At 40.0% G+C, this 24,146-nt stretch overlaps 1 protein-coding gene across 2 annotated transcripts in view; it reads right to left on the minus strand.

Moving 5' to 3' along the window:
• Nucleotides 1-1,594: 1,594 nt before the first annotated feature.
• gask1b (golgi associated kinase 1B) overlaps nt 1,595-24,146 on the minus strand; it is a 54,244-nt gene continuing 31,692 nt past the window's right edge. The window contains exons 2-5 of one of the 2 annotated variants that reach the window (XM_052010546.1): nt 23,655-23,869; nt 15,388-15,614; nt 9,384-9,521; nt 2,182-2,320 (exon numbers count right to left, since the gene is read on the minus strand). In XM_052010546.1, the coding sequence (XP_051866506.1) occupies nt 9,416-9,521; nt 15,388-15,614; nt 23,655-23,869 (548 nt within the window). In that variant the 3' untranslated portion in view covers nt 2,182-2,320; nt 9,384-9,415. Of the gene's footprint in view, nt 2,321-9,383; nt 9,522-15,387; nt 15,615-23,654; nt 23,870-24,146 lie in introns of both variants that reach the window. The other variant, XM_052010545.1, reaches the window with a different exon arrangement.

Below are 24,146 nucleotides of genomic sequence, written 5' to 3' on the forward strand. Positions count from 1 at the left end.
ATCCAGGACTGTAAATCCCACTCTCCGGGGCATCAATGTGCCCACACTGTATGGATCTGGAATCAGATTCCTCCAGCATCTGAAGACCAACCAAGCCTGATGGGCATCATCCTTGATTCTGGGGAACCTCAGCCACCAACACCTGGGTCTAGAGTTGGATGTTGACCTGAATCTGGACTCAGACCCAGAAGGTTAGACTGGGCCTGACATGGACCCTGTATCTTTGGTTCCCAGATAAGGTCATCTCTGGGTCTCTAGTCCCAGACCCAGTTGGTTACCCAGTCAGGGCAAAAATCGTCCAAGATACGGAGTTGGGAATCACAGAGGCAGGCCTGGCACTGGATGGGCCCCAAGCAAGAGGGAAAGTAAATTAAATTACTTACTAGTATAGTTGTGAAGATTACTTATTGTTGCAGTTCTATCACAAACATAGAATCATTCACTTTCTTACCAGTACACCATACTAGCTGGCGCCAGCCTCCTTTCACCTCTGGCTCCATGGTCCAGCATTAGAGGCCACAGGAGAGCCAAGCTCAGCACTGGGTAGGTCCAGGTAACAAGGAAAAGCAACTTGGCAGTAATTTACACCTTGGGTCTTCTGCTGCAGCTCCCACAGTGCTCCTCCTGGTCTTCACATTCTTCCTCTCATGTGGTCACTGGCAACTCATTTTAAACTTGGAGCTGTTCTGGAGATTCCTAGGGGCTGCTGGCAACCCTGCAGCCATGGCTGCTAGCGTGTTGAATAGAAACATGGCTGTGCCAATGGTGAATAAGGGCCAGACAGATCCACCTTAAGGGCTGGATGTAGTCCATGCACTATCCCTAGTGCACTGTGGGTCTGTACCAATATAGTTAAGGGCAGTGTATTTTAAAGTACTCTCAATTATTATGCTAATAAAGGAAATAATCAATCATTGTTAAGAAACAAGCAGCAAACTTCCTTGAAGATCCAGGAAACACGGCACAGATGATCAGCCGTTAAAGAAAGAAAAATGTATTAATTAAACTGTTTACTTACAGATGCTGACTGGTTTGCTGTGTGTTTGCAGCCTCTTTGGTTTGCTTTGGTTATGCACTATTTATCGCATGTCAATACGGTGGAATAGCAATAGAGTTTGGATCATTGATCCAGAGACATGAGGCTGAATCCCATGATGGTATTGGGGGATTTAAACGCATTAAATTAAATTAAAAATCTGTGATTTAAGGATAAATGAGAATCAGTAATGGTAAACAAAAATGACTGAATTGTTGTAAGCAAATATCTGGTTCATTGGTGCCCTTCTGTATCTGGTCTGGTGCCTCCAAAATCAACAAAATGTGTCTCACTCTTAAATGGATTTCAGGATGGATAATAAATACTGGCATTGTCAGTGATATCCGCAACCTATGAACAAATTAGAAAAAGTTGTTTTTTGTTTCTTTATTTGTCTGCTGAGGTCTTGAAGTCAGGTCTCCACTCAGACCAGCCCACTGTTGACCAACAATGAGGAATACCTTGTGCATTCTAGATGGTCTCTTCAGGGCTCGCGATCTCAGAACAGCCTGAGTGTAAAATAAATAAATGTGACATTATGGAAGAACCCAACTGATTTTAATAAAAGGCTGGTCCAATACATGAGTTACTTCATTTTATATTACAGAAAATAGCTTTTGAGAAAACTCTGCAGAAACATTCACAAGTTACATTGGAGTACAGTAGTCAGTTTCTTGGTAAATTACAAGATACAGACATTTAAAAGTATCCTTGCTTAACATAAAAGTTCACATGTTCTCAGACAGGCAAAAAATGACTTCTTAAAAACTAATCAAACTTTGATAAATCTTTGATTAGTCGGTATCTACTGGTGAAGTAATTCATACAAAAAGTGCTCTATCCAGAATTACTGTTCTTTAAGTACTTTAGCTGGAAATATCTTTTTTTTGTTACTGACAACTGTCCTGCATTTTACTTATTTGCCTTACCTTTTATTAACTAAAAGTACATCTATAGTATAGTTTATATGTGAGGAAATTAGTACACAAAATTGCCATCAGGAATAAAGCCTTGAGGAATTAACCTCTTTTGTCAATAGTTGAAGTTTCACAGATACTAATCAATAGTGCAAACAATTACTCATTCATTGGTAGCACCTTGAAACCATGTGCATTAATATAAGTAAGAAAAATCGTTGCCCTCCTCTCAATCACATCAATCAGCTTCTCAATTCCTCTGCGACCACCCTGGCTCTCCCAATAAAGCTTGTCAAGGAATAAAGACTGAAGAAGCCTCTCTCGGAGAAGTCCATTCTTCAGGATAGATATAGCAGATTCTGGAAATCTATAGAAATAAAAGAAAAGATCTTATGTGCTGATCACAGCCTTCTTCCTAAGTGTATATTATATGGAAATAAACCATATCATATTTTGAATTACAGGACGAGCTCAGCTGCCACCTAGATTTCCATTTTCATATGGGAGTTTGTCACATCTCGGCACAGCATCTTCGGTATCCTCCTCACTCTTCTCTCAGACCTCTGCTGCTTACACCTCAACCGTGTCTGTCCTACTCATCACCATTGCTAACCTAAACTGGAATCCCAGCCTCCAATAAAATGAATTTAAAATTCTTGGCTGAGACATTTAGCTTTAATCAACACTGACCCAATGAATGATCCAAATGGCAAGTTTACTCAAAATTGCTCTGTTTTCTTTTCCACATCATTTGGTTATAACTGAAATTAAATCCTTCTATGAAGCAGTGCAATTGGGTAGTGTTTTAAAATGTAATTCTTTGAAGAATTTTTGAAATAGAAAATTTACCGTGACATATCTAGGAGTGGTAAACTGATGCAGTTTTGTTAATATGCCTGAAAATCAGTTTGTTACACAAAATAAGCATTTTTAGTGAGTAACCCCACTTTATATAACTGAAAATAAAATCTCCTCTGTGTCATTATAAGCCCATATACCAAAGCATTTACTAATTTATTGGAATACAGTAGTTAGTTTCTGAGTAAATTAAACCCCTTCTCCTTTAAAAGTGGGCTTTGGCTTGGTCAAGTGGGGGTTTGGTTCAAGATATTTTCCGTTCTTATGCAAGACATAGAAGCAAAAACAGGCAAAAACATGGCAGATCCTGTGCCTTAGATACACTTGCTGCACTATCCCCATATCATCTGATTGCCCAAAATATCCCGTGGGACAATTCAAAGAAGGCAGAGGTGTGCCATGTGTACTGGCCAACATTCATCCCTCCACCAGCAGATTATCTAGTCATTATCACAATGTTGCTTGTGAGAGCCTGCTTTGTGCATTTCTGACATTACATTGCAACACAAATGCCTCTGTTCCTTTACATGGCAAATAAAAATGAAATTGTTGCAGCTTTCCTGTAGTTCTCAAAATAGTAGAAATGTGTGTAAAATGAATTTACTTCTTTGATTGCTCTTCTGAATAATAAACATAGGTGAGTGCAGCCTCCATGACTGTTCAGGAATTTGGGATCTGAAAACACTAGGTTTCAGATCTGGCAATGGTTAAACTCTGCTGTGTGACCCTGGGAATCATGATTCTGCAGCTGAATTCTCCTTCTGGGGATTTCATATTCTAGTTGCACAAGGAATTTATCCTATCTGTTGTGGATGCTTTATATACGTCATAACCATCTGGGCTACTTGCATGCCAGTTAATCAGCATGGCTCTTCAGACAAGCTGCAGATTTCACAGTGCTCAATAGAATATTTTATTTTGAACCTGGACCTAAGCACATTACATTTTGCATTGTTTCTTCCCCAGGAGGATACATAGGTTGGCATAGATAAAGTACACGGAATATATTCCTTTTTGCCCATATGCAGTATTAATGGCTTAAGATAAGCTTGAGATATTGAATTGGGACCAAGAACCTCCCTCTGTGACATTAATTATCCCCTCTGCTATGTTAAGGTTCTCCACAATCCAACTGATTGTTCCAGTATGATATTCATGCTCCTGCTTTAATCCCATTAACCATTTTACACTGAGATGCTGCCGCTATGTCAGAAGATCTGTCACTGAAACTATTCTTCCTTCAATGTCATTGTTTGTGTCATCTTGACAATTCCCCACTCAATCTAGTTAATGGTCCATGCTGATTCTCCTGTCTGTCTTGCTTTCATTTACTAATCCACCCTGACATTTTCCTTTCTTGTTCCATATAAAGTCTCTGTTCCTCCTACTATTTATTACTTTGATAAGGATGCTTCACCCCCATTTGTCTTTCAAACTACCAAACCTTCTCTGGAGTGACTTTTCAGTGATGGCATACTTAACTGGAAATGAACAAATCTATTTTCCAAGCACACTGAGGTCAATTTGGGGTTGTTGAATCTTCCCATTGGGTAATTATCATTTGGTAGGCAGCCTGTGAAGATCTTGCCATTGGTTGCCTATCAGAAATTAGCTCATAGTTTTTCTAGAAAGTGATTTTACCTGGAAACTGAGTAAGGATCAAGTTACTCTGTAAATTTAAATATGGTGCAGTAATCATTACTTCAAAGTGGAATTATAAACTACAACAAGACAGGGCATCTTATCAATGTTTTCCTCCATTAGTTACATCAGTATGTAGACTTGCTAAGTTTGGTCATTGGTGTTATGCTTGTTCAATCCAATCTATCAATGAGATCCAACTATGCTTCAGATTTCCTGTTATTTCAAGGAAAAGGCACCATGCACAATTTGCCACAGATTTATTCAAAGTTAAACAGGAACTGAAAATAGAATTCTATTTCAAATCAAAATAGTCTGGCATTCAAAAGGTTAAATACTTTGAAGAACCAAAATTTATATCACATTTTACTTATTCACATTTATGGTAATTTGATCTTGTTAATTAATTTATATTCCATTCATGAATACTTTTGTCCTTACAAATCCATTTATGTATTTGAAAAAGTTACAATAAAATGCATTGTTGGATGAAAGGCCAAAGTTGCTGCAATACTCTGCTACTTCTGAACTTTAAAACATCTAATTCATTTAGATCATGGAAAAAGAATGACAAGGTTACTGTAAACATCCATAGGCATCTCTGTATTGCTCTTTGGTAAAGCAAGTAATAAGATGGAACTACTAAGTGAGCATGCTTTATGAAAGGCAGTCAACACTCTACAATCAGCAGCAATCAGCATATCAAAAGTTATACCATATGGTAGACATAGTTCTTAAAGGTATATACACATTGAATATATACTTCAGTTATTTATCAGTGTAAAATTAACATACTCTTTGATGAAAATACTGTTGAAACTTCCTCGTTTGTATTGTTAAATTTCCAGAAGAGTGCAAGAAGATTTCTCCAAATAGATATGAAAGTATTAAAACAATTTGAATACCTAGCTGTGTGGGTGTTAGGAGGAAAGGGTGGGAGGGAGAAAAAGGGTATTCTGAGTAAAAGTATTTTCCAGTGTTAAGTGGGATGCTTCCCATGACTGGGATGGTTTCTGATATTGAGTGCACTTGTTGGCATGCCAATTAACATACCACTGGTACTTAAGGCCCAGAGATTGAATTGCTGTTTTTTAGGCAAGTAAACAAAGCTGATGATCCAATGTTATGAACGTGTACAATGCTGCCCACATGCCTCACACTATACCAGTTAGGGTACTCAGTAATTATCCAAGGCGCCTGGCAGAAATAGAGAATAGGTCCATTATCAGTACGAACCTGGGGCCTATATCCTGTCAGATCTCTTTCCAATACTGGACTCCTACATACTGCAGTAATTAGGATAACCTCTGAATATGGAGTCAAAAGGGAACAGAACCTTCTCCCCTGGTGTTGCAATGAACAGAAGGCTGCTGTAGTATGCCACTTGTCTCTTTCCTGATCCTTAAAACCACTCCCTCTCCTCAGCCAACACCCATTACCCCATTTTTGCCAAACAGATTCACGCCAACTTTGGTGTGCATATCCATCCTAACCAATCTCACTCTTCTTTGTAATAAAAATAAGAAATTCTGGGCATACTTGGCAGGTCAGGCAGCAGCCGTGGAGAGGGAAGCAGAGTTAATGTGTCAGGCCAATGACCCTTCATCAGAACAGTAAGAAAACAAGAGTGTTTTAAGTTGCAGAGAGGAGAGCAAGTGTAGAGAACAAGAGGACTGCCTGTAACAGGGTCGAGACCAAGTTTGTCCAGGTAATACTATTACTTCTGGTGCTAACTAGTTAATCATTGTTGATCTATCTAGAGGAGTGGAAAAAGAGGGAAATGAAGGACAGGCAGAAAGAAAAACACATGCTGGAACTGTGAAATGCAAAAAAGTGCAGTTGCTGGAAATCTCAAATAAAGGAGAGTGCTGAAAATACTCGACAAATCAGGTGCCACCTGTGGATACAGAAAAACTCAGTTAATTTACAGGTGGATGACCTTACATCAGAAATGTCCCGTTTGAAATTACACAAGAAAGGCTAGTTGTTTGAAATAGTTGAATTAACTTTTGAGTGCTGAGAGCTGTGATGTGGCCAGACAGAAGATGAGGAGCTGTGTCTTGAGTTTACATTAGACTTCATTGGCACAGAGCAGGAGGCCAAAAATAGGGAGGCGAGAATGAGATTGCAATTGAGGATTACAGAGACAAGCAACTGGAAAGTCAGAAACACATGTGGACGGAAGGAAAGTGTTCTGCAAAGTCATCACCCAATCTGCATTTGGGTTCTCTAATGTAATGGAGAACTCATCATGAGCACCCAATGCAACACACTAAACTGTAATAAGTGCAACTGAATTGCTGCTTCAACTTGAAGGACAACATGAATCCCTAAATGGTGGGAAGAGATTGGAATTGGTTTATTATTGTCACTTGTACCAAGGTACAGTGAAAAACTTGTCTTGCATACTGTTCATACAGATCAATTCACTACACAGTGCATTGAGGTAACACAAGGGAAAATAATACAGAATACAGAGTAAAGTGTCACAGCTACGGAGAAGGTGCAGTGCAGGTAGACAATAAAGTGCAAGGTCATAATGAAGTAGATTATGAGGTCAAGAGTCCACTTTCTCGTACCAGGGAACTGTTCAATAGTCTTATAACAGTGGGATAGACGCTGTCCTTGAGCCTGCTGGTATGTGCTTTCAGGCTTTTGTATTTTCTGCCTGATGGGAGACGGGAGAAGAGAGAATGTCCCAGGTGGGTGGGGTCTTTGATTATGCTGGCTGCTTTACTGAGGCAGCAAGAAGTATAGACGGAGTCCATGGAGGGGACACTGGTTTCCATGACGTGCTGAGCTATGTCCATAATTCTCTGCAGTTTCTTGCGGTCATGGGCAGAGCAGTTGCCATACCAAGCCATGATGCATCCAGATAGGATACTTTCTACGGTGCATCGATAAAAGTTGGTGAGTGTCAAAGGGGACATGCCAAATTTCTTTAGCCTCCTGAGAAAGTAGAGGCGCTGGTGAGCTTTCTTAGCCGTGGCATCAATGTGGTTAGACTAGGACAGGTTATTGGTGATGTTCGCTCTTAGAAACTTGAAGCTCTCAACTCTCTCAACCTCAGCACCGTTGATGTAGACAGGTGTATGTGCACTGTCCCCCTTCCTGAAGTCAATGACCAGCTCTTTTGTTTTGCTGACACTGAGGGAAAGGTTGTTGTCATGACACCATGTCACTAAGCTCTCTATCTCCTTCCTGTACTCCAATTCATCATTATTTGAGATACAGCCCACTTCAGTGACCTGAATGTTGATTCTGTTTCTCTCTCCACAGATGAGGTAAAAGGCAGGTGTTGTATCTCCTGCATCATCCACCCAAAATATTAACTCAATGTTTCTGTCTCCACAGATGCTGTCTGATTTGCTGTGTATTTCCTGCATTCTCTATTGTTTCAGATTTCCAGCACTTGTTTTTTTCTGCATCTCCTAGTTCCAGCATGTTTTTTCTCTGTCTACTGCCCTCACTCATCTCCCTCCATTGACTTTCATCAGACAGATCAGCATTGATTTCCTAGATGGCACTAAAAGCAATTGTGTCACCTGGACAACTTTTGTCTCCACCCTATCACAGATACTACCTTTGTTCTCTCCACCCCTCTCCTTCTCTGCAACTTAAAACACTCTTGTTTTCTCACCTTTCAGTTATGATGAAGGCTCATTGACCTGTAATGTTGATTCTGTTTCTCTCCCCGCTTATGCTTCTTAACTATTGTGTTTCCCCAGCATTTTCAGTATATCTTTTAGATTTTCACCATTTGAAGTTTCTTGCTTTTTAATCACTCTCTGTGACAGGCACAATGAATCTTGGAGCATAGCTGGCAACACGGGAAGCTATTTGTGTTCTGATATTGTCAGAGAACCCATTTTAGAAATGCTCAACAACTTCAGCATAGCAGTTTGTATATGTCACTGTGTTTGTACCTAAAGTCAATACTACACCACAGTTATATCAATGCCCAGGACTGCTTTTTTTGAATGACTACACACTGGTTATTGATAGAATATACTCTTGAGATTAATCCCATTTCTAAATCATATCCAGATCTAATCCCAATGAAGAGGCAGAACATCCCAGTATTAAGGGTCCTGAGAAACACAAGAACAGACAATGCAATTCCATCCATGGTTGCTATAAGTACAGTACGACTAATAAACTTAACACTGGAGATACAGGAGACTGCAGATGCTGGGATCTGGAGGGAAAAACAAGCTGCTGCAGGAACTCAATGGATCAGGCAGCATCTGTGGAGGCAAGAGGATAGTCGACGTTTTGGGTCGGGACCCTGCATCATCTGGACTGAAAGTGTAAAGGGGAGATGGCCAGTATAAAGAGGTGAGGTGAGGGAGAGGGATGAGACAGGAGCTGGCAAGCAATAGGTGGATTCGGGTGAGGAAGGGTTGACAGACAGACGGAGCCAGGTAGGGGTGAGGAGAGGGGTGGAGACAGCAAAGGGCTGCAGATACGTAACCTGATAAGAAAGGGTGTTGACTGGAGCCAGATAACGGAGGGATACAGGGCAAAAGAGAAGTGGGGGGGGGGGGGGGGGTGGAGATGGTGGATCGGTAAACCAAGTAAGTGGGATGTGAGGTGGTAGGCAGATGGAACCAGGTGGGGGAGACAAAAGAAACTGGGAAACAGGGGGCTGGGTTGGGAGGGGGTGGGACAGTTGGGAAGAAGGGGATGTGCGAGAGGACCTGGATGAATCAGGAGGATAGAGGAAGGAACAGAGGGGAAGCAGGTATTTGAAATTGGAGAATTCAATGTCCATGCTGTTGGGTTGTAGACCACTATCACCACTATCACCTCCCAACCTCTTGTCGCTATCTCCACCCCTCACTCCCCCACTGGCTCCTTCTGCCCATCAACTCCTCCTCACTTGGACCCACCTATCGCTTGCCAGCTCCTGCCTCACTCCTCCCCCTCACCTCTTTACACTGGTTACTTCTCCTTCACCCTCTCAGTCCTGATGCAGGGCCTCGATGCAAAACATCGACCATCTCTTTCTCTCCACAGGTGCTGCCTCACACGCTGAGTTCCTCCAGCAGCTTGTTCTTTGCAAAAACCTAACAAATTGACGGCAGTGTAAAATTTACTTATAAATGGTCCTTACACGCCTACATAGAGCAGAAGTACAACACTGAGTTTCCACACTGAAGCTAGTAAGGCTTTTGTCCAGCAACTCATGCTGACCACCAGTCGGGCATGGTACCCACTATATCTGAATTCTGATGTTAATTCCCATGATCTGAAGCCCCGTCCCTGAAGTGCCAAATCGTAACATTTAGCACAATATCCAGTGATGACTTTTGAATTGATTGTAGGTGGTCTGCCAAAGCAAACTGAAACAACAGTGAACTATGAGGGTAAAATTATGAGATTGGTCTGCAGTTCCTCCACAAGACAGTAGCTGCTTCTACTAACTCAGATTAATTGATATAAATTACTTTGTTTAGTACAAATACAAACAAAAAAAAGAAAAAGAAAAAGCTGCAGGTGCTGGAAATCTGAGATAAAACCTATAAATGCTGGAAATAATTAGTCAGTCAGCATGTCTGGAGAGAGAAACAGAGGTGAATGACCTTTCAGCAGAACTAGGAAATGTGAGAAGTTGAACATGCTTTAGTTGCAGAGGAGGAGGTGGGTGGAGAGAACCAAAGGAATGGCTGCAGTGGGGTGGAGGCAAGAGAAACTAAATGACACAAAGGGTAGTGGTGTCAGCTGAGAGAGGGCAGTGAAGGTCTGTAAATCACAAATGATGCGTTTAAAGGAAACGCAAATAGAAGTTGGTGAATGAGGACAAAGGAAAGAGAGTAAAATTGCTTGAACTGTGAGGTATAGAAACTTGCAGTTGTTGGAAATCTGAAAGAAAAGAGAACGCTGGAAATGCCTCAGAAGTGCAGGCAGCATCTGTGGAGGCAGAAAATCTGAGTTAATGTTACAGGTCAATAACCTTTCAGCAGAACTGACCAGATGTCGCAACCTGGAAAGATTAGTTATCTGAAGTTGCTGAATTAAATGCTGAATTCGATGAAAGGTCTTGAGGGTTGTAAAGTGTCAGGAAGGTGAGATGTTGTCTCTCAAGCTTGGCTTGGAACTTTGTTGGAACAGTGTAAGAGGTAGAAGGCAGAGAGGTCAGAGTGGGAATGGCTGATGGCATTAAGGATTGATGTAACAGGCCCACAGTCAACCTTGTGGATTGAACAGAGGGTGATCTGCACTGTGATTACCCAATCTGCATTTGTTTTTCCCAATATTGAGAAATCGACATCATGAACACCAAATGCAGTACACTAAATTAGAATAAGTACAAGTGAATCACTGCTTATATTTATTTGACTGAGGATCAAAGAACCTTGTCGAAACTAACTCAGACCATGGAAAAGTAAAAAACTGAAGTAAAAATAAAAAATGCTGGTAATACTCATCCAGTCAGGCAGCATCTATAGAAAGATAAAACAAAGTTAACATTTCCTGCCTATGGCCTTTTGATGAGATGTCCCTTATAATTTTATCCACCTCAATTAAGTCTCCCCTCAGCCTCATCAGTTACAAAGAAAACAACTTTACCTTATCCAATCCTTCCTCATTGTTTGTACATTGATAGTCTCTGGTTATGCTATTCCCCACAAGAAAACAGATCTTGATTGCCTTTTTAACCACCTGACCTGCTATCTTTAGGGATCTATGGGCATCTACTTCAAGGTCCCGTTCTTCTTCAACATCACTCAGTATCCTCTCATTTATACTATTTTCCTTGCCTTGTTGCACCTTCCCAAATTAATTACCTCACACAGTAGTGTATTAACTTCCACTTGCCATTTTTTTTGAGGGAAAGTCAATTTTATGCTTGCTGTTCTGTAATCTTCAATAGAAGTGTGACCATGTGGGCATTAGGTAAATGAGAGTGGATGTGAACTGGTCCATAACAGACTACCAGCATTTTCTGTAGACATTGACACAAAGTAACAATTATTATGTTTCAGTGTTTAGAGTGAGATCAATCTAATGGGCTTCTCACCAGAAGATCAGATTAGAAATTATATACCTGTATTTCAATATCAAATACACCACTCAAACAATAGCATATATTGATAAAGAACTACAGATGTTAGAAAACTGAAATAAAAACACAAAATGCTGGAAACACTGCTAGTTCAGGCAGCTTCCATACAAAGATGTTTCTCTGTTTCTCTTTCCACAGATGTTGCCTGACCTGCTGAGTATTTCCTGCATGTTTTGTACCATTGGTTGAGATGGTTTATGTCTGCACATTTTAAGATGTTCTTGTGAAAATAAAGCAGAGGAACCATAGCACATTATTCATGGGAAAAAAACTATTGTTGCAGAGGACTGACAGATATCTAATTCTATATATTTTAAAAATAAAGTTGCCTGAGTATATATCTTCTATTATCAGAAGTGAGGGGTGAGTAGGAAAAATAATGGAATCCACATCAAAGGAGAAAAAGAAAAATATCTAGTTTCCTGAAATATCCTTCACTTACATGGCTTTCAAAGAGCAAAGTATTCCTTGATCAACCTCACTGAATTGTTTGACAAGCGTAGACATGAGAAATGGTAATGTATCTAGATTTCCAAAAGATAAAGCACACATCAAGTATACAAATGGATGTCAGAGCAAGTGTAGTCAGGAGACAACAGTGAATAGCTGGAGATAGAAAGCTGAGAAAAGGGTAGATTATCAAGGTAGAAGAAAGATCTGTGCTGGGACAATTTATGTTAACTGTTTTGACTTGAAATCATAAACACAATTTCAATATTTGCAAGTGGTACCGCATTGGGAAGAATGAGAAAAACTAGAATAAATTACAAGAAGATATTAACAATCTTGTCTAATAATCTTGCTGCAAAGGAATTTAAATATCAAAAGAATTTCATCATGGAACGATGCAAAGTATTATGTTTCTGGGAAGGAAAATGAGGAAGTTACACATGACTTGAAAAATGCAAATTTAAATGAATTAAAGGAGCAAAGGAATCTGAAGATGTGAATGCACAAATCATCTAAGTACGGGGTAAGTCAACAGAACTATGACAAAGTGAATCTAAATCCTTGGGGTTATTTTATACAAACATAGAATTAGCTATGATAGACCCATATAGAACCTTCATAAGAGCACACGTTGAGTACTGTGCATTGTTCTGTTTGTCACATTAAAGAATGAGAAGGCACCAGAGACACTGTAAAAATGATGTACATAGCTGGTACCAGACTGCAAGATTATACTGATCAGGCAAGGATAAAGATGCTGGGGCATGACTTAAAGTAGTATTTAACATAATAAAAGGTATTAATAGCATGGACAAAGAGTGTGTTTGCTTGTGGGGAAGAACATAACTACAAGCCATCTATGGACCCACAAGAAATCAAGGAGGGAATCTGGATGAAGCCTTGAAATAACTACCTAGAGAATGGTAAGAATTTGAAATTCGTTTCCACAGAGAGTAGTTGACTAGAAGAGTAGGTTAAATGCATTTAAAGGGAGGATGGATAATTATTTAACAAAACAGAATACAGGATTAAAAAGATAAGAATGATAAGGAGCCTTGGGAGTCAATAAACGTCAATGTGGACCAGTCAGTCTGAATGGTTGGCTACATGCTGTATATTCTGTTGGTATTTTTGATTGCATTTTATGACATGTGCAAGAAAACTTAGAAATCATTGTCATTCCATGGCAGCTAGACTTGCCTCTTAAATATATTCATATTTTATGCATCAATCTCCTTGTCTCATGTTGGTCAGTCAATTTCCCAAGTAGGCCAATATTTTGCTTTCAATCATTCCATGAACTTCAACTTTGTTTAACAAAAACAATGCCAGCTTTTTCAGATCATCTAAAACTGTTCAAAATATTCAGTCATATCTTTAATCATGGATGTTTGTAATTTCCTAAGAACAGATGTTAGGATAATGTAGATAATTCTGCGGTTTCCAGCTCTCATTTTTCTCAATTAGGGTGACGTGTACAATTTCCCAACTAGAGGAATGATTCCCAAAGTGTAATTTTGGCATCCAAAACCTTCCAATGTTTTTTCCTTTAATCCTTGAGATGTAAACTATCTGGTTCTGGGATGGTATCAGTCTTCAGATCCAAGGAAAAGCTTGCAAGATGGTTAACTTAATGGAAGACTAGACTTAATGTTAGCTTCAATATGGCTCAGTTGGTAATGCACTCTTCCTCTGAATCCAAAGGTTTCAAGGTTCTTGCCACAGTCCAGAGACTTGGATGACTTGTGAGGCCGTGTTAAAGGATTGCTGCTTAAACCAAGCCTCTCTGTCCTCCCAGAAAAAAAATGTTTTCAATAGGAGGGGATGTTACTATCACTGTCCCGGCCAATATTTATTCCTTTACTAATACCACTAAAAATAACATAACTGGTAATTACCATATTTGTATGAGTGGAAGCTGGCTGAACACAAGTTGGCTGCCTTATTTCCTATGCTGCAGCAGTGATAATTATTCATTGGCTATAAAGTGCTTTGGGATGCCCTAAGGGGGAGGTGAATAGTGTTTTTTTACCCCATGTTGCAGAGACCATGCAGCTGGAGAATTTAAATTTGGTTAATTGAATAATCTGAAATAAAAGGCATTATGGTGACTTTGACAGCTGGTCACTGATGTCTTTAAAGAAAGGAAATCAACTGCCTTTCACAGGCCTTCCTTATGTATGATTTTAAACCCCTGAGAGCTACCCTGTGAAATTCTTAGCAAGCCGTTCAGCTGTACTGACTAAAATATAATGAAAATTAAAAGACAAAAAAGTGCTCATGCTGAAAATCTAAAATTGGAAATACATTAAATACTCAATGAGTCAGGCAGCATCTGTGAAAGGAGAATAGAAGTGAATTAGAGAGGGAAGGAGAGGTGGAGAAAACAAAAGGAATGCATGTGATAGGGTGCAGACCAAAACTGTCAAGCTAATAATTAAATAACTAGTTTAGAAACATGCAGTTGAAGACAGAAGTTGGAGAGGCTAGGGAGTTGGTGGTGTTATGAGCAGGAGTGGGAGAATAGTTTACAGGGAAATAAGTAGAGAAATGGCACTGATAGGATTGGCTGGCATTGACTTGATGGGCCAATTGGCTTTCATCTAGATCATAAGAAAATATATAACATGAAACAGCCATGGAGAGTAACAAACAACATGGAATTGCATCCAGTAAAATGTCACGCCTATTCCCAGCTGAGAAAAAAAAGATGGTAAAAAATTTGCATGACTGAAGGGCAATTATTGTATTGGAACATTCAGGTAGGAATTACATATCTCCATGGGCAACCAAATCACCAAAGGGTCATACTGTTTAGCAGTATGCAAATTGTGGCAAAGCTGCCTAAGGCACAGAGAGGAAGAGGCCTATGTTCTTTATACAAACTGAGATGCAAGAAATACTCTGCAATTCAGGCAGCATCAATGAGGTAAGAAAAAGTGTTAATGTTTCATGTCAACAACCCATCGTCAAAGGGTCTTGAACTGGAAACTTTAACTCAGTTTCTCTTTTCACAGACATTGTGTGACCTGTTGAGTATTGCCAGCATGTTCTGTTTGTATCCTGGATTTCCTGCATTTGCAGATCCCACTTATGGCACAACATGGCACTTGAATGGCCTTAATACTTGTCTTTTACTTATCAGTTTAATACCTTCAATCAGCTGGGAATTCTTGCACAATCATCAAGTCTGACAGACTGAATGGAAAGGAAACATTTGTTTATACTTGTGCATTTCATGCTTCAATCTCCTTATTATCTTTATGTGTTGCCCCATGGATGATGATCTAAAGAAGAGGTAAGGGAGATGCTCTCCACTGCTTGCCTCACCCATAACATCATCACTAAAGTGCGTCTATTGGGCTTCAACATAGCAAATCATCTTGCTGTAATTTCATTCTAAATAAGATACTTACTCAGTTATTCCTTCTAGTACTTTAAAATTTAAGTTATCCTCATTTCTGTCAAAATAGCCTTTATTGTCTATGAAGACCAAATGTCGTGGATCGCGATCTCTGTATAATATGTGAAACAAGCTGATGTTGTCTTGATTGTCACATTTCATTTTCAAGCCATTTTGAGCACAAGTATCCTCCTTTCTGGGTCGGAATCCACAGCAATTTCGATCAAGTCGATTATACACCTGAAAGAGAAAGCTTCCCTGAGGTTATACTAAAACTACACTGTACTAACTATAAATGTAGAACTGAAAAACAAATGTTGCATTGTAATCCTGTGCATATGTCATTAAAGCACAGAGTAATCATTTCAAATGAGTAAGCAATGCTAATTATGCCCCTGTCAAATTGAATTCAAGATAGGAAATGCAGTTGCCTTACACTAGCAGAAATAATGTATCCCTGTTACTTTAAAACAACAGTAAGCATTGGGATACATTGCACATGGTAGATCAGCTAATTTTAAAATTAATTTTCTAGCCATCATTTACAGTACCACCAGTGATTGGAGCATAGCTGAAGGGACAGTAGTATATTGCACCTTCAATATCTGCAAAGAAAGTATACTCCACAAAAAAAAGTTTTTAAAACAATGGCAAATCACATACAGGTGATGGTACCACACTTTCAAATATCTGAGGAAGATTATGTGAACATTAAAGAAAGATAATGGGCATTTATAATGCAATACCAATGAAGATACTTTAACTGCATTTTGATTTTCCTGTACTGTTTCCATGCATTGATTTCAGATCTTGAATGTTTTACGGTAATGTTCAATGTGTGCTTTGGACACTTAATTTTATGCTTAATTTTTGAAATTATGGTATCATTCAGAGGACTAAATAGTCGACATAAGTTTTGCAATGTTGAACTTAAAGATATTTATTTTCAAGAATATTTAGATCAGCAATGGATTCCAGCTGAAATCTGCAAATATTATTTCAAGTATGGTTGAAATTGTTTGCAATCAGCAAACACTGATTGTTGAAAATACCAACAGAAGCCAACAATCTGCATCTTAAGCAACAGGAGAGAGAAAATTATGGACTAGAGTGTTGTTATATTGACACTATTGGTTTTCCTGTCAACTTACACTAATAGCATGAGTGGAAACAAATACTGTGCTTTTATATTGTAAGAAGGTCTCCTTTAGCCAAGTCCTCTACCTACCTTCCATTGCTGCCAAATAATGCCCCCTGACCATAATGTTCCATGACAAGACCCTGAGAAATCAAACTATGTCTAATTTCTGGTCCATGAGTCCTGCTTAATTCCCTTAAAAATCTGAAACAGCAAATTTCATATATTATTGAATCTTTGTGAAGAATCTCCTGATTCACACTCAATGCTGCTGCAGAGAAGGAAATTGCAGTTTTTATCCATCTTAAGATTTCCTGCATCAACCTCTGAATTAAATATATTAAAAACCTATTTTTCTTTTCAGTAATTCCTTTCTTTTATGGCTGTCAGAAACTTTGCAGGAGTCTGAGAAGCAACTTCATCTTAGATATTCTTCTCCTGACTTGAAATATCTAGCACACTAGATTTCTTACTCCCTTACACATCTAAAAGGAAAAACTCACATTTATAAAACATGTCTCATTCCTTGGCATACTAAATCAAAGAAAAGCAATAGAGTTCACTGAAATATCCTGAGAATTTCACTCTTCCATTTATTCTCAACACATAAAGTCTAAAGCAGATATAATTGTGGATCCCCCTCTCTTTAAAGACAGGCATTGATGGATGTATGGGGATTTTAGACTTTATCTACACTGTCCTGGTTAATTATTGATGAACTACATTGTTGGTAAAGATTGTAGTTTGGAGAAATTATTAGGAGGTTATTCAGGGAGGAAGGGAGTAGCTGTAAAGGAGAGAATGGAACAATATGGGAGCTGTATTAGTGTTTTTACTGTATCAATTTATATTTAAATCAAGACTATATCTTCTATAAATTTGCCATTAATTTTACCTTCCTGCTGAGAAAGGTTAAAACATCCCTAAATGGTATAGTTCAACAGCATGGTGTTAGGGATTGCCATTCATAGAAACATGGAAAAGTACAGCACAGGAACAGGCCCCTCAGCCCACCATGCCTGTGCCAACCATGATGCCAAATTAAAGTAATCCCATCTGCCTGCACACGGTTCATATCCCTTTATTCCATGCCTGTTCATGTGTCTGTCTAAATGCCTCTCAAATTTTGCTCTCGTATCTGCTTCTACCACTTCTATTGGGAGTGCCTTCAGGCACCTAACACTCCCTGTGTAAAAAAAATTTGCCTCTCAAATCTCCTTTAAACTCACCTTAAACCTTACCTTAAACCTATGCTCCTCCAGTATTTGATATTTCCACTCTGTGAAAAACACTCTGACTGTCTACCCTATCTATGCCTCTCATACTTTGATATACTTCTATCAGGTCACCCCTTAGCCTCCAACACTCCAGAGAAAACAATCCAAGTTTGTCCAGCCTTCCTTATAGCTAATACAAGCAACATCTTGGTGAACCTTTTCTGCATCCTGTCCATAACTTCCACATCCTTCCTATAGTGTGGAGACCAGAACTACACACAATACTCCAAATGTGACCTAACCGAAGTTCTATACAGCTGCTCCAGGACCTCCCAACTTTAATGGATGAAGGCAAGCATTTCATATATCTTCTTTACCACCCTATCTATCTGTGCTGCTTTCAGGAAGCTATGGACTTGCACCCCAAGATCAGAATCAGAATCAGTTCTTTTATCACTGTCTTATAAGACATGGTGTTGTTTTGTGGCAGCAGTACAGTGCAAAACATAAAATTACTATAAGTTACAAAATAAATAAATAGTGCAAACAAAAGGAATAATGAGGTAATGTTCATGAGTTTATGGACCATTCAGAAATCTGATGGCAGAGGGGAAGAAGCTGTTCCTAAATCATTGAGTGTGGGTCTTCAGGCTCCTGTACCTCCTCCCTGATGGCGGTAACAAGAAGAGGGCATGTCCCGGACGGTGAGGGTCCTTAGAGATGGATGCCGCCTTCTTGAGGCACCTGTCTGTACATCAATGTTCCAAAGGGTCCTGACATTTACTATATACTTTCCTGTTACATTTGACCTCTCAAAGTGCAGCACCTCATACTTGTCTGGATTAAACTCCATCTCCCACTTCTCTGTCCATATTTCCAACTGATCTTTATGCTTTGACAACCTTCCTTGCTATCTACAACTCCAGCAATTTTTGTGGCATCTGCAAACTTACTCATCAGACCACCTTAATTTACATTCAAATCATTAATATATATTACAAACAATGGTGGTCCCAGCACTGATCCTTGCAGAAGACCACTGGTCACAGATCTCCAGGCAGAAAAACATCCCTTTACCACTACCCTGTGTGTTCTATGACCAACCCAATATTGGATCCAATTTACCAACTCATCACGGATCCCATGTGACTTAATCTTCTGGATGAGCCTACCATGATGGACCTTGTCAAATACCTTACTAAAGTCCATGTAGACAACACCCACTGCCCTACCCTCATCAATTATCTTCATCATCTCCTCAAAAAAGTCAAACAAGTTTGTGCGACAGGAACCGCCCTCCCACCACACAAAGCCATGCTGACTATCCCCAATAAGTCCACGCTTTTCCAAATGCAAGTAAATACTGTCCCTAAGAATCTTCCCCAATAATTTCCCAAACACTGATGTAAAGCTCACCAGCCTATAATTTCCCAGCTTGTCCCTGTTGCCCTTCTTAAACAGAGGAACAACATTAGCTTTTCTCCAGTTTTCTGGGACCTCACCTGTTGCTACAGAGGATACAAAGATACCTGTTAAGGCCCCAGCAATTTCCTCCATTGCCTCCCTCAGTGTCCTGGGATGGATCCCATCAGCACTGGGGACTTAATGTTTTGCAAGACACCCAACACCCCCTCCTTTTTAATATTCACATGCCCTAGAATATCAACATATTCCTCCCTAATCACAGCATCATGCATGTCCTTTTCCCTGCTGAATACTGATGAGAAGTACTCATTAAGGACCTCACCCACTTCCCCTGGCTCCAGGCTTAAATCCCCTCCTTTGTCCTTGAGCAGTCCTCCCCTTGCCCAAGCTACCACTTTGCTTCAAATATATGTATAAAGTGCCATGAGATTCTCCTTAATCCTACTTGCCAAGGATATTTCATGGTCCTTTTTAGCCCCCCCTTAACTTCTTGTTTGAGTTCTTTCCTCCTTCCTTTATATTACTCAAGGGCCCTGTCTGATTCAGCTTCCTAAACCTTATGTATGCCTCCTTTTCCTTTTTGACTAAACTTACAATATCTTTTGTCAACTAAGGGTCTTGATCCTTGTCATTCTTATCTTTCATCCTCGAAGGAACATGCTGGTCCTGAACTCTAATCAATTGGCCTTTAAAAGACTCCCACATGTCAGATGTGGCTTAACTCTCAAACAGCCGCTCCCAATCTACTCTCTCCAGTTCCTGCCTAATATTGTTGGAATTAGCTTTCCCCCAGTTTAGCACTTTTACCTGAGGATCAATCTTATCCTTATCCATAACTATCTTAAAACTTATGAAAATATGATCACAGTTCCTAAAATGCACCCCTCCCTCAAAACTTTGATCATCTGACCAGACTCATTCTCCAATATATGGTCTAGTAGAACCCCATCCCTAGTTGGACTTTCTACATATTGTTTCAGTTCAAACAGTTCAAATGGCTGAGGTGGTTAGAATGCCAAGTTTCAGCCATGAATCACCCAGCTGATTAGTTGAAAAATGACAAAGGAATTCTCATAGATATAATCACCCACCCAAAATATCCTGGCATTTAAGCTCAAAAATGGATACTGTAGAGTCATGACTCTACTCTCAATGGAATTTAATTTTAACGTGATTTTACTTTCTCTTCAGAAAATACTTTTAGACAAGGCTGGATAGTATGGTTCAAATGTTTTTGCACAAAGACGGCTTGGATTCATGTTCTGTAAAGCTCAGGAAAGGGAAAGGATGTTGAGCCTTGAAAAGCAGGAAGTATTGATTAATGGAACATTTTACACCAACTTCAACTCTGAATATGCCTGAAATGGCCAAAGATCTATTGCTTCTTAAATACAACTTACCACATAACTCATTTGTTACTTGTCAGAAAGGAGTTCTTAGTCAACCAATTTACGGCATATTCTAAGTACTTTTTGTCCTTATTTTATTCTCTATGGTTTCTCATTGCCCTACTGAGAATGCAGAAAGTTAGCCTGCTCTTGTTTCATCAGTCCATAGGGATACAAATCAAGAGGGGGTGGGGTGAGCTATTTTAATGTACCTACTCAAACCTGTGGAAAGTTAAAATTGCCTAGATCACTTATCCCTCCTGGGGCCAAAGGGAGCTGAGCTGCACTTTAATAACCTGCAGTAATTCAGTAGGTGACATGGACATGATACAAAGCATAACCGGATAATCTTTAAATCAGCATGTTAGTTCCAATCAGGACCCTAATATAAATTTTACTGAGTGGCTAAGTAAAGCTACAGCAAATTTAACATCAGGACAACCAAGTACATAAAGCACTGGAGCCAGAAGTCCAAAAATCTAGGTTTTTACATGATTTTTATGTGCTTTGTGAGGCAGGGAGAAATATGAGGGCCCATCCAGGCCTCACGAAGAGCTTCTAGGCCTCATGGAAATGTTTGGCCATAAGTTCAGTTTTGTAAAATCAGTGCATCTGAAGATCAGTGTTTTCCTGAACACAATGTGATTCTGTGATTCTGTGGTTTTCCAGGTTTGATCACGCCATTCTGAAAACTCGACTGGGCTTTTCAGCCACATGGACACTATGGCCAAGAGAGCACACCAGTACCTCTACTTTCTAAGAAGGCTCAGGAAATTCGGCATGCCCCCAGTGACCTTAACAATTCTTGCAGATGCACCATAGAAAGCATCCTATCCGGATGCATCAGAGCTTGGTATGGCAACTGCTCATACCAAAAATTGCACAGAATTGTGAATGCAGCCCAGTCTGTCATGAAAACCAGCCTCCCCTCCATTGACTCTGTCTACACTTCCCGCTGCCTCAGGAAAACAGCCAACATGATCAAAGACCCCTCCCACACTGGTCATTCTCTCCTTCCCATCAAGCAGAAGATACAAAAACTTGAGAACACACACCACCAGGCTCAACGATAGCTTCTATCCTGCTGTTATAAGACTCTTGAACAGACCTCTTGTACGATAAAGATGAATTCTCAATCTCTTAATCTACCTCCTCATGGCCCTTGCACCTTATTTGTCTAACTGCACTGCACTTTCTCTGTAACTGTAACACCATATTCTGCATTCTGTTATTGTTTTTCCTTTTGTACAACCTTGATGTACCTATGTATGGAACGATCTGTCTGGATGTCATGCAAACAAAGCTTTTCACTGTATCTCGGTACATGTGACACTAATAATGCAATTACCAATACCAATTAAATTTTGCATTGGGCTTGTACAGATGACCTGTTTTCTGCAACAGATAATGCATGTAGATATAACATTCCCGATGCAACACTCATTTAGAGAAATGCTGAGAGCAGTTAAGTCACATTGATGCTCACTTTCAACCCTGCCAGGTATTAAGATAAGATCTTTATTAGTCACGTGTACATCGAAAGACACAGTGAAATACTTCTTTTGTGTAGGGTGTTCTGGGGGCCACCCGCAAGTGTTGCCACTCTTCCAGCACCAACATAGCACGCCCACAATTTCCTAACCCCTACGCCTTTGGAATGTGGGAGGAAAGCAGAGCACCCGGAGGAAACCCACGCAGACACGGGGAGAACATACAAACTCCTTACAGACAGTGGCCGGAATTGAACCCAGGTCACTGGCACTGTAATACCATTACGCTAACTGCTACACTTCTTGCTGTGCAATTTAAAGGGGGTCTCCCCATGCAAGTCCCACCCATGCACTGGGATCCCACCATAGATGACTCCCCTTCAAGTTAATTACAGTCTAGATCCCCTTCTCCCCATGGCATACCAAGCCCATTCAAGGTTACAACCCTTATATTAACCGCCACACCAACCAGTCACCCAACACCACCCCCAAAAAAATCACCACTTCAATCACCTCCTCCCCTCCTCTGTGCAGTTATCAACTGGCATGACCCTCACCCATCCATTGACTCCTAGACCATCAACTGCACCTTCCTTAACCACTGATGCCCCTACTCAAAGCCTATTGCAGACCCTAAATCATCACCACTCCACCCCAAAGCAGTGATCACACACCTCACCACCGCTGAACAGGAAGCCAATTCCAGTGATATGGTAGGTGATTGTTTATGTTTCTCTGGGATTTCTATTGCTCTTCCATTGAAGTTATGGTTTATTGTTATTGAAGATATTGGGAGTACCTCTATAGGTTGTACATGTAACATAACATTTTTTATGAGTGCTAGAAGTTACACTAACTTGGAGGCACAGTGGTACAGCTATTAGAGCCACTGTCTGGCAACACCAGAGATCCGGATCCTGCCTGTGTGGAGTTTGTACGTTCTTGCCGTAACTGCATAGGTCTCCTCCAAGTGCTCCAATTTCCTCCCACAGCCCTATGACATGCCAATTAGTAGATTAATATGCAACTATAAATTACCCATAGCGTGTAGGTGAGTGGGAGAAACTGGGTGGAGTTGAGAATGTGCAGAAATTTTTAAAAAGGGATTAATGTAGGATAAGTGGAGATGGGTGGTTGATGGTCAGTATGACTTGGTGGGCCGAAGGGCTTGCTTCCATGCTATATCTCTCTGTGACTCTGAGAATTCCTTATCACTTTTTTGTTCACAATGGAAGAAGAGCTAGTTCACTCAACAGAAGTCACTCAATAGCCATATTGAGGATATTGGTGCATGGCAGTTTAGCGGGATATTGATGGAACACTGTGACTGGCTAGATGTGGCTTCCATGCAGAATGGCTTAGGGATCTCAGTTACACTGCAAGACCATAAGGCCCACTGCAAAATGTAAGAGCCTAAAAGTTTGATTTGCTATTTGTATATTGTTGCCCACATTCATATCATTTGCTCAGGCAATTAAAGATTTAACTGAGGAAGAAGTTGGTACACAGGTGGAAGTATCACTGACAAATGTCAAATATAAACATTGGCCTTTCTGGATAGAGCAGTAACCCTATATAAAATTTAAAAATGCACAGTATAATACTGTGAAATTGTACCTTACCTGCAGTAGAAAATCGAAAAGAGCTAGCTTGCACCATTCATAGTGGTGAATACCTGTACACCTCCAATCTGGCTTAGGAACTTTGCCATGGACCCAACACTTCCATTTTAGTAATTGCTGGTAAGACATCCAATCCAGTTTGACTGTAGACTGAGTATCATTATCGGCCATTAGCAAGGAACCATCCCAGAGAATAACAGGGCGAGGTAAGCCATCTTTTGAAAAGAGAAAAAAGATTGTCTGATTTGATTTTCAAAAGTATGCCACAAAATCAGCTGATTCGTGGAATAATCTAATAAAGTCTATAGTTAGCGAGCACACAATAATAGGGTTGAGGACTTTGGTGAAGAATGGGGGGGGGGAATCATTAATAATGAAAAGTTAAAGGATTACTTTATCTGGAAGATGATCAACACCTGGGACTCTAGTTTCAACTTCCCTGTTAAGACTTGCTTAAGTGTTTAAGGGTCACATTGTTTGCCGGTCTCAAAT

Source organism: Pristis pectinata, chromosome 2 (assembly GCF_009764475.1).
Source record: "Pristis pectinata isolate sPriPec2 chromosome 2, sPriPec2.1.pri, whole genome shotgun sequence".
Classification (NCBI taxonomy): domain Eukaryota; kingdom Metazoa; phylum Chordata; class Chondrichthyes; order Rhinopristiformes; family Pristidae; genus Pristis; species Pristis pectinata.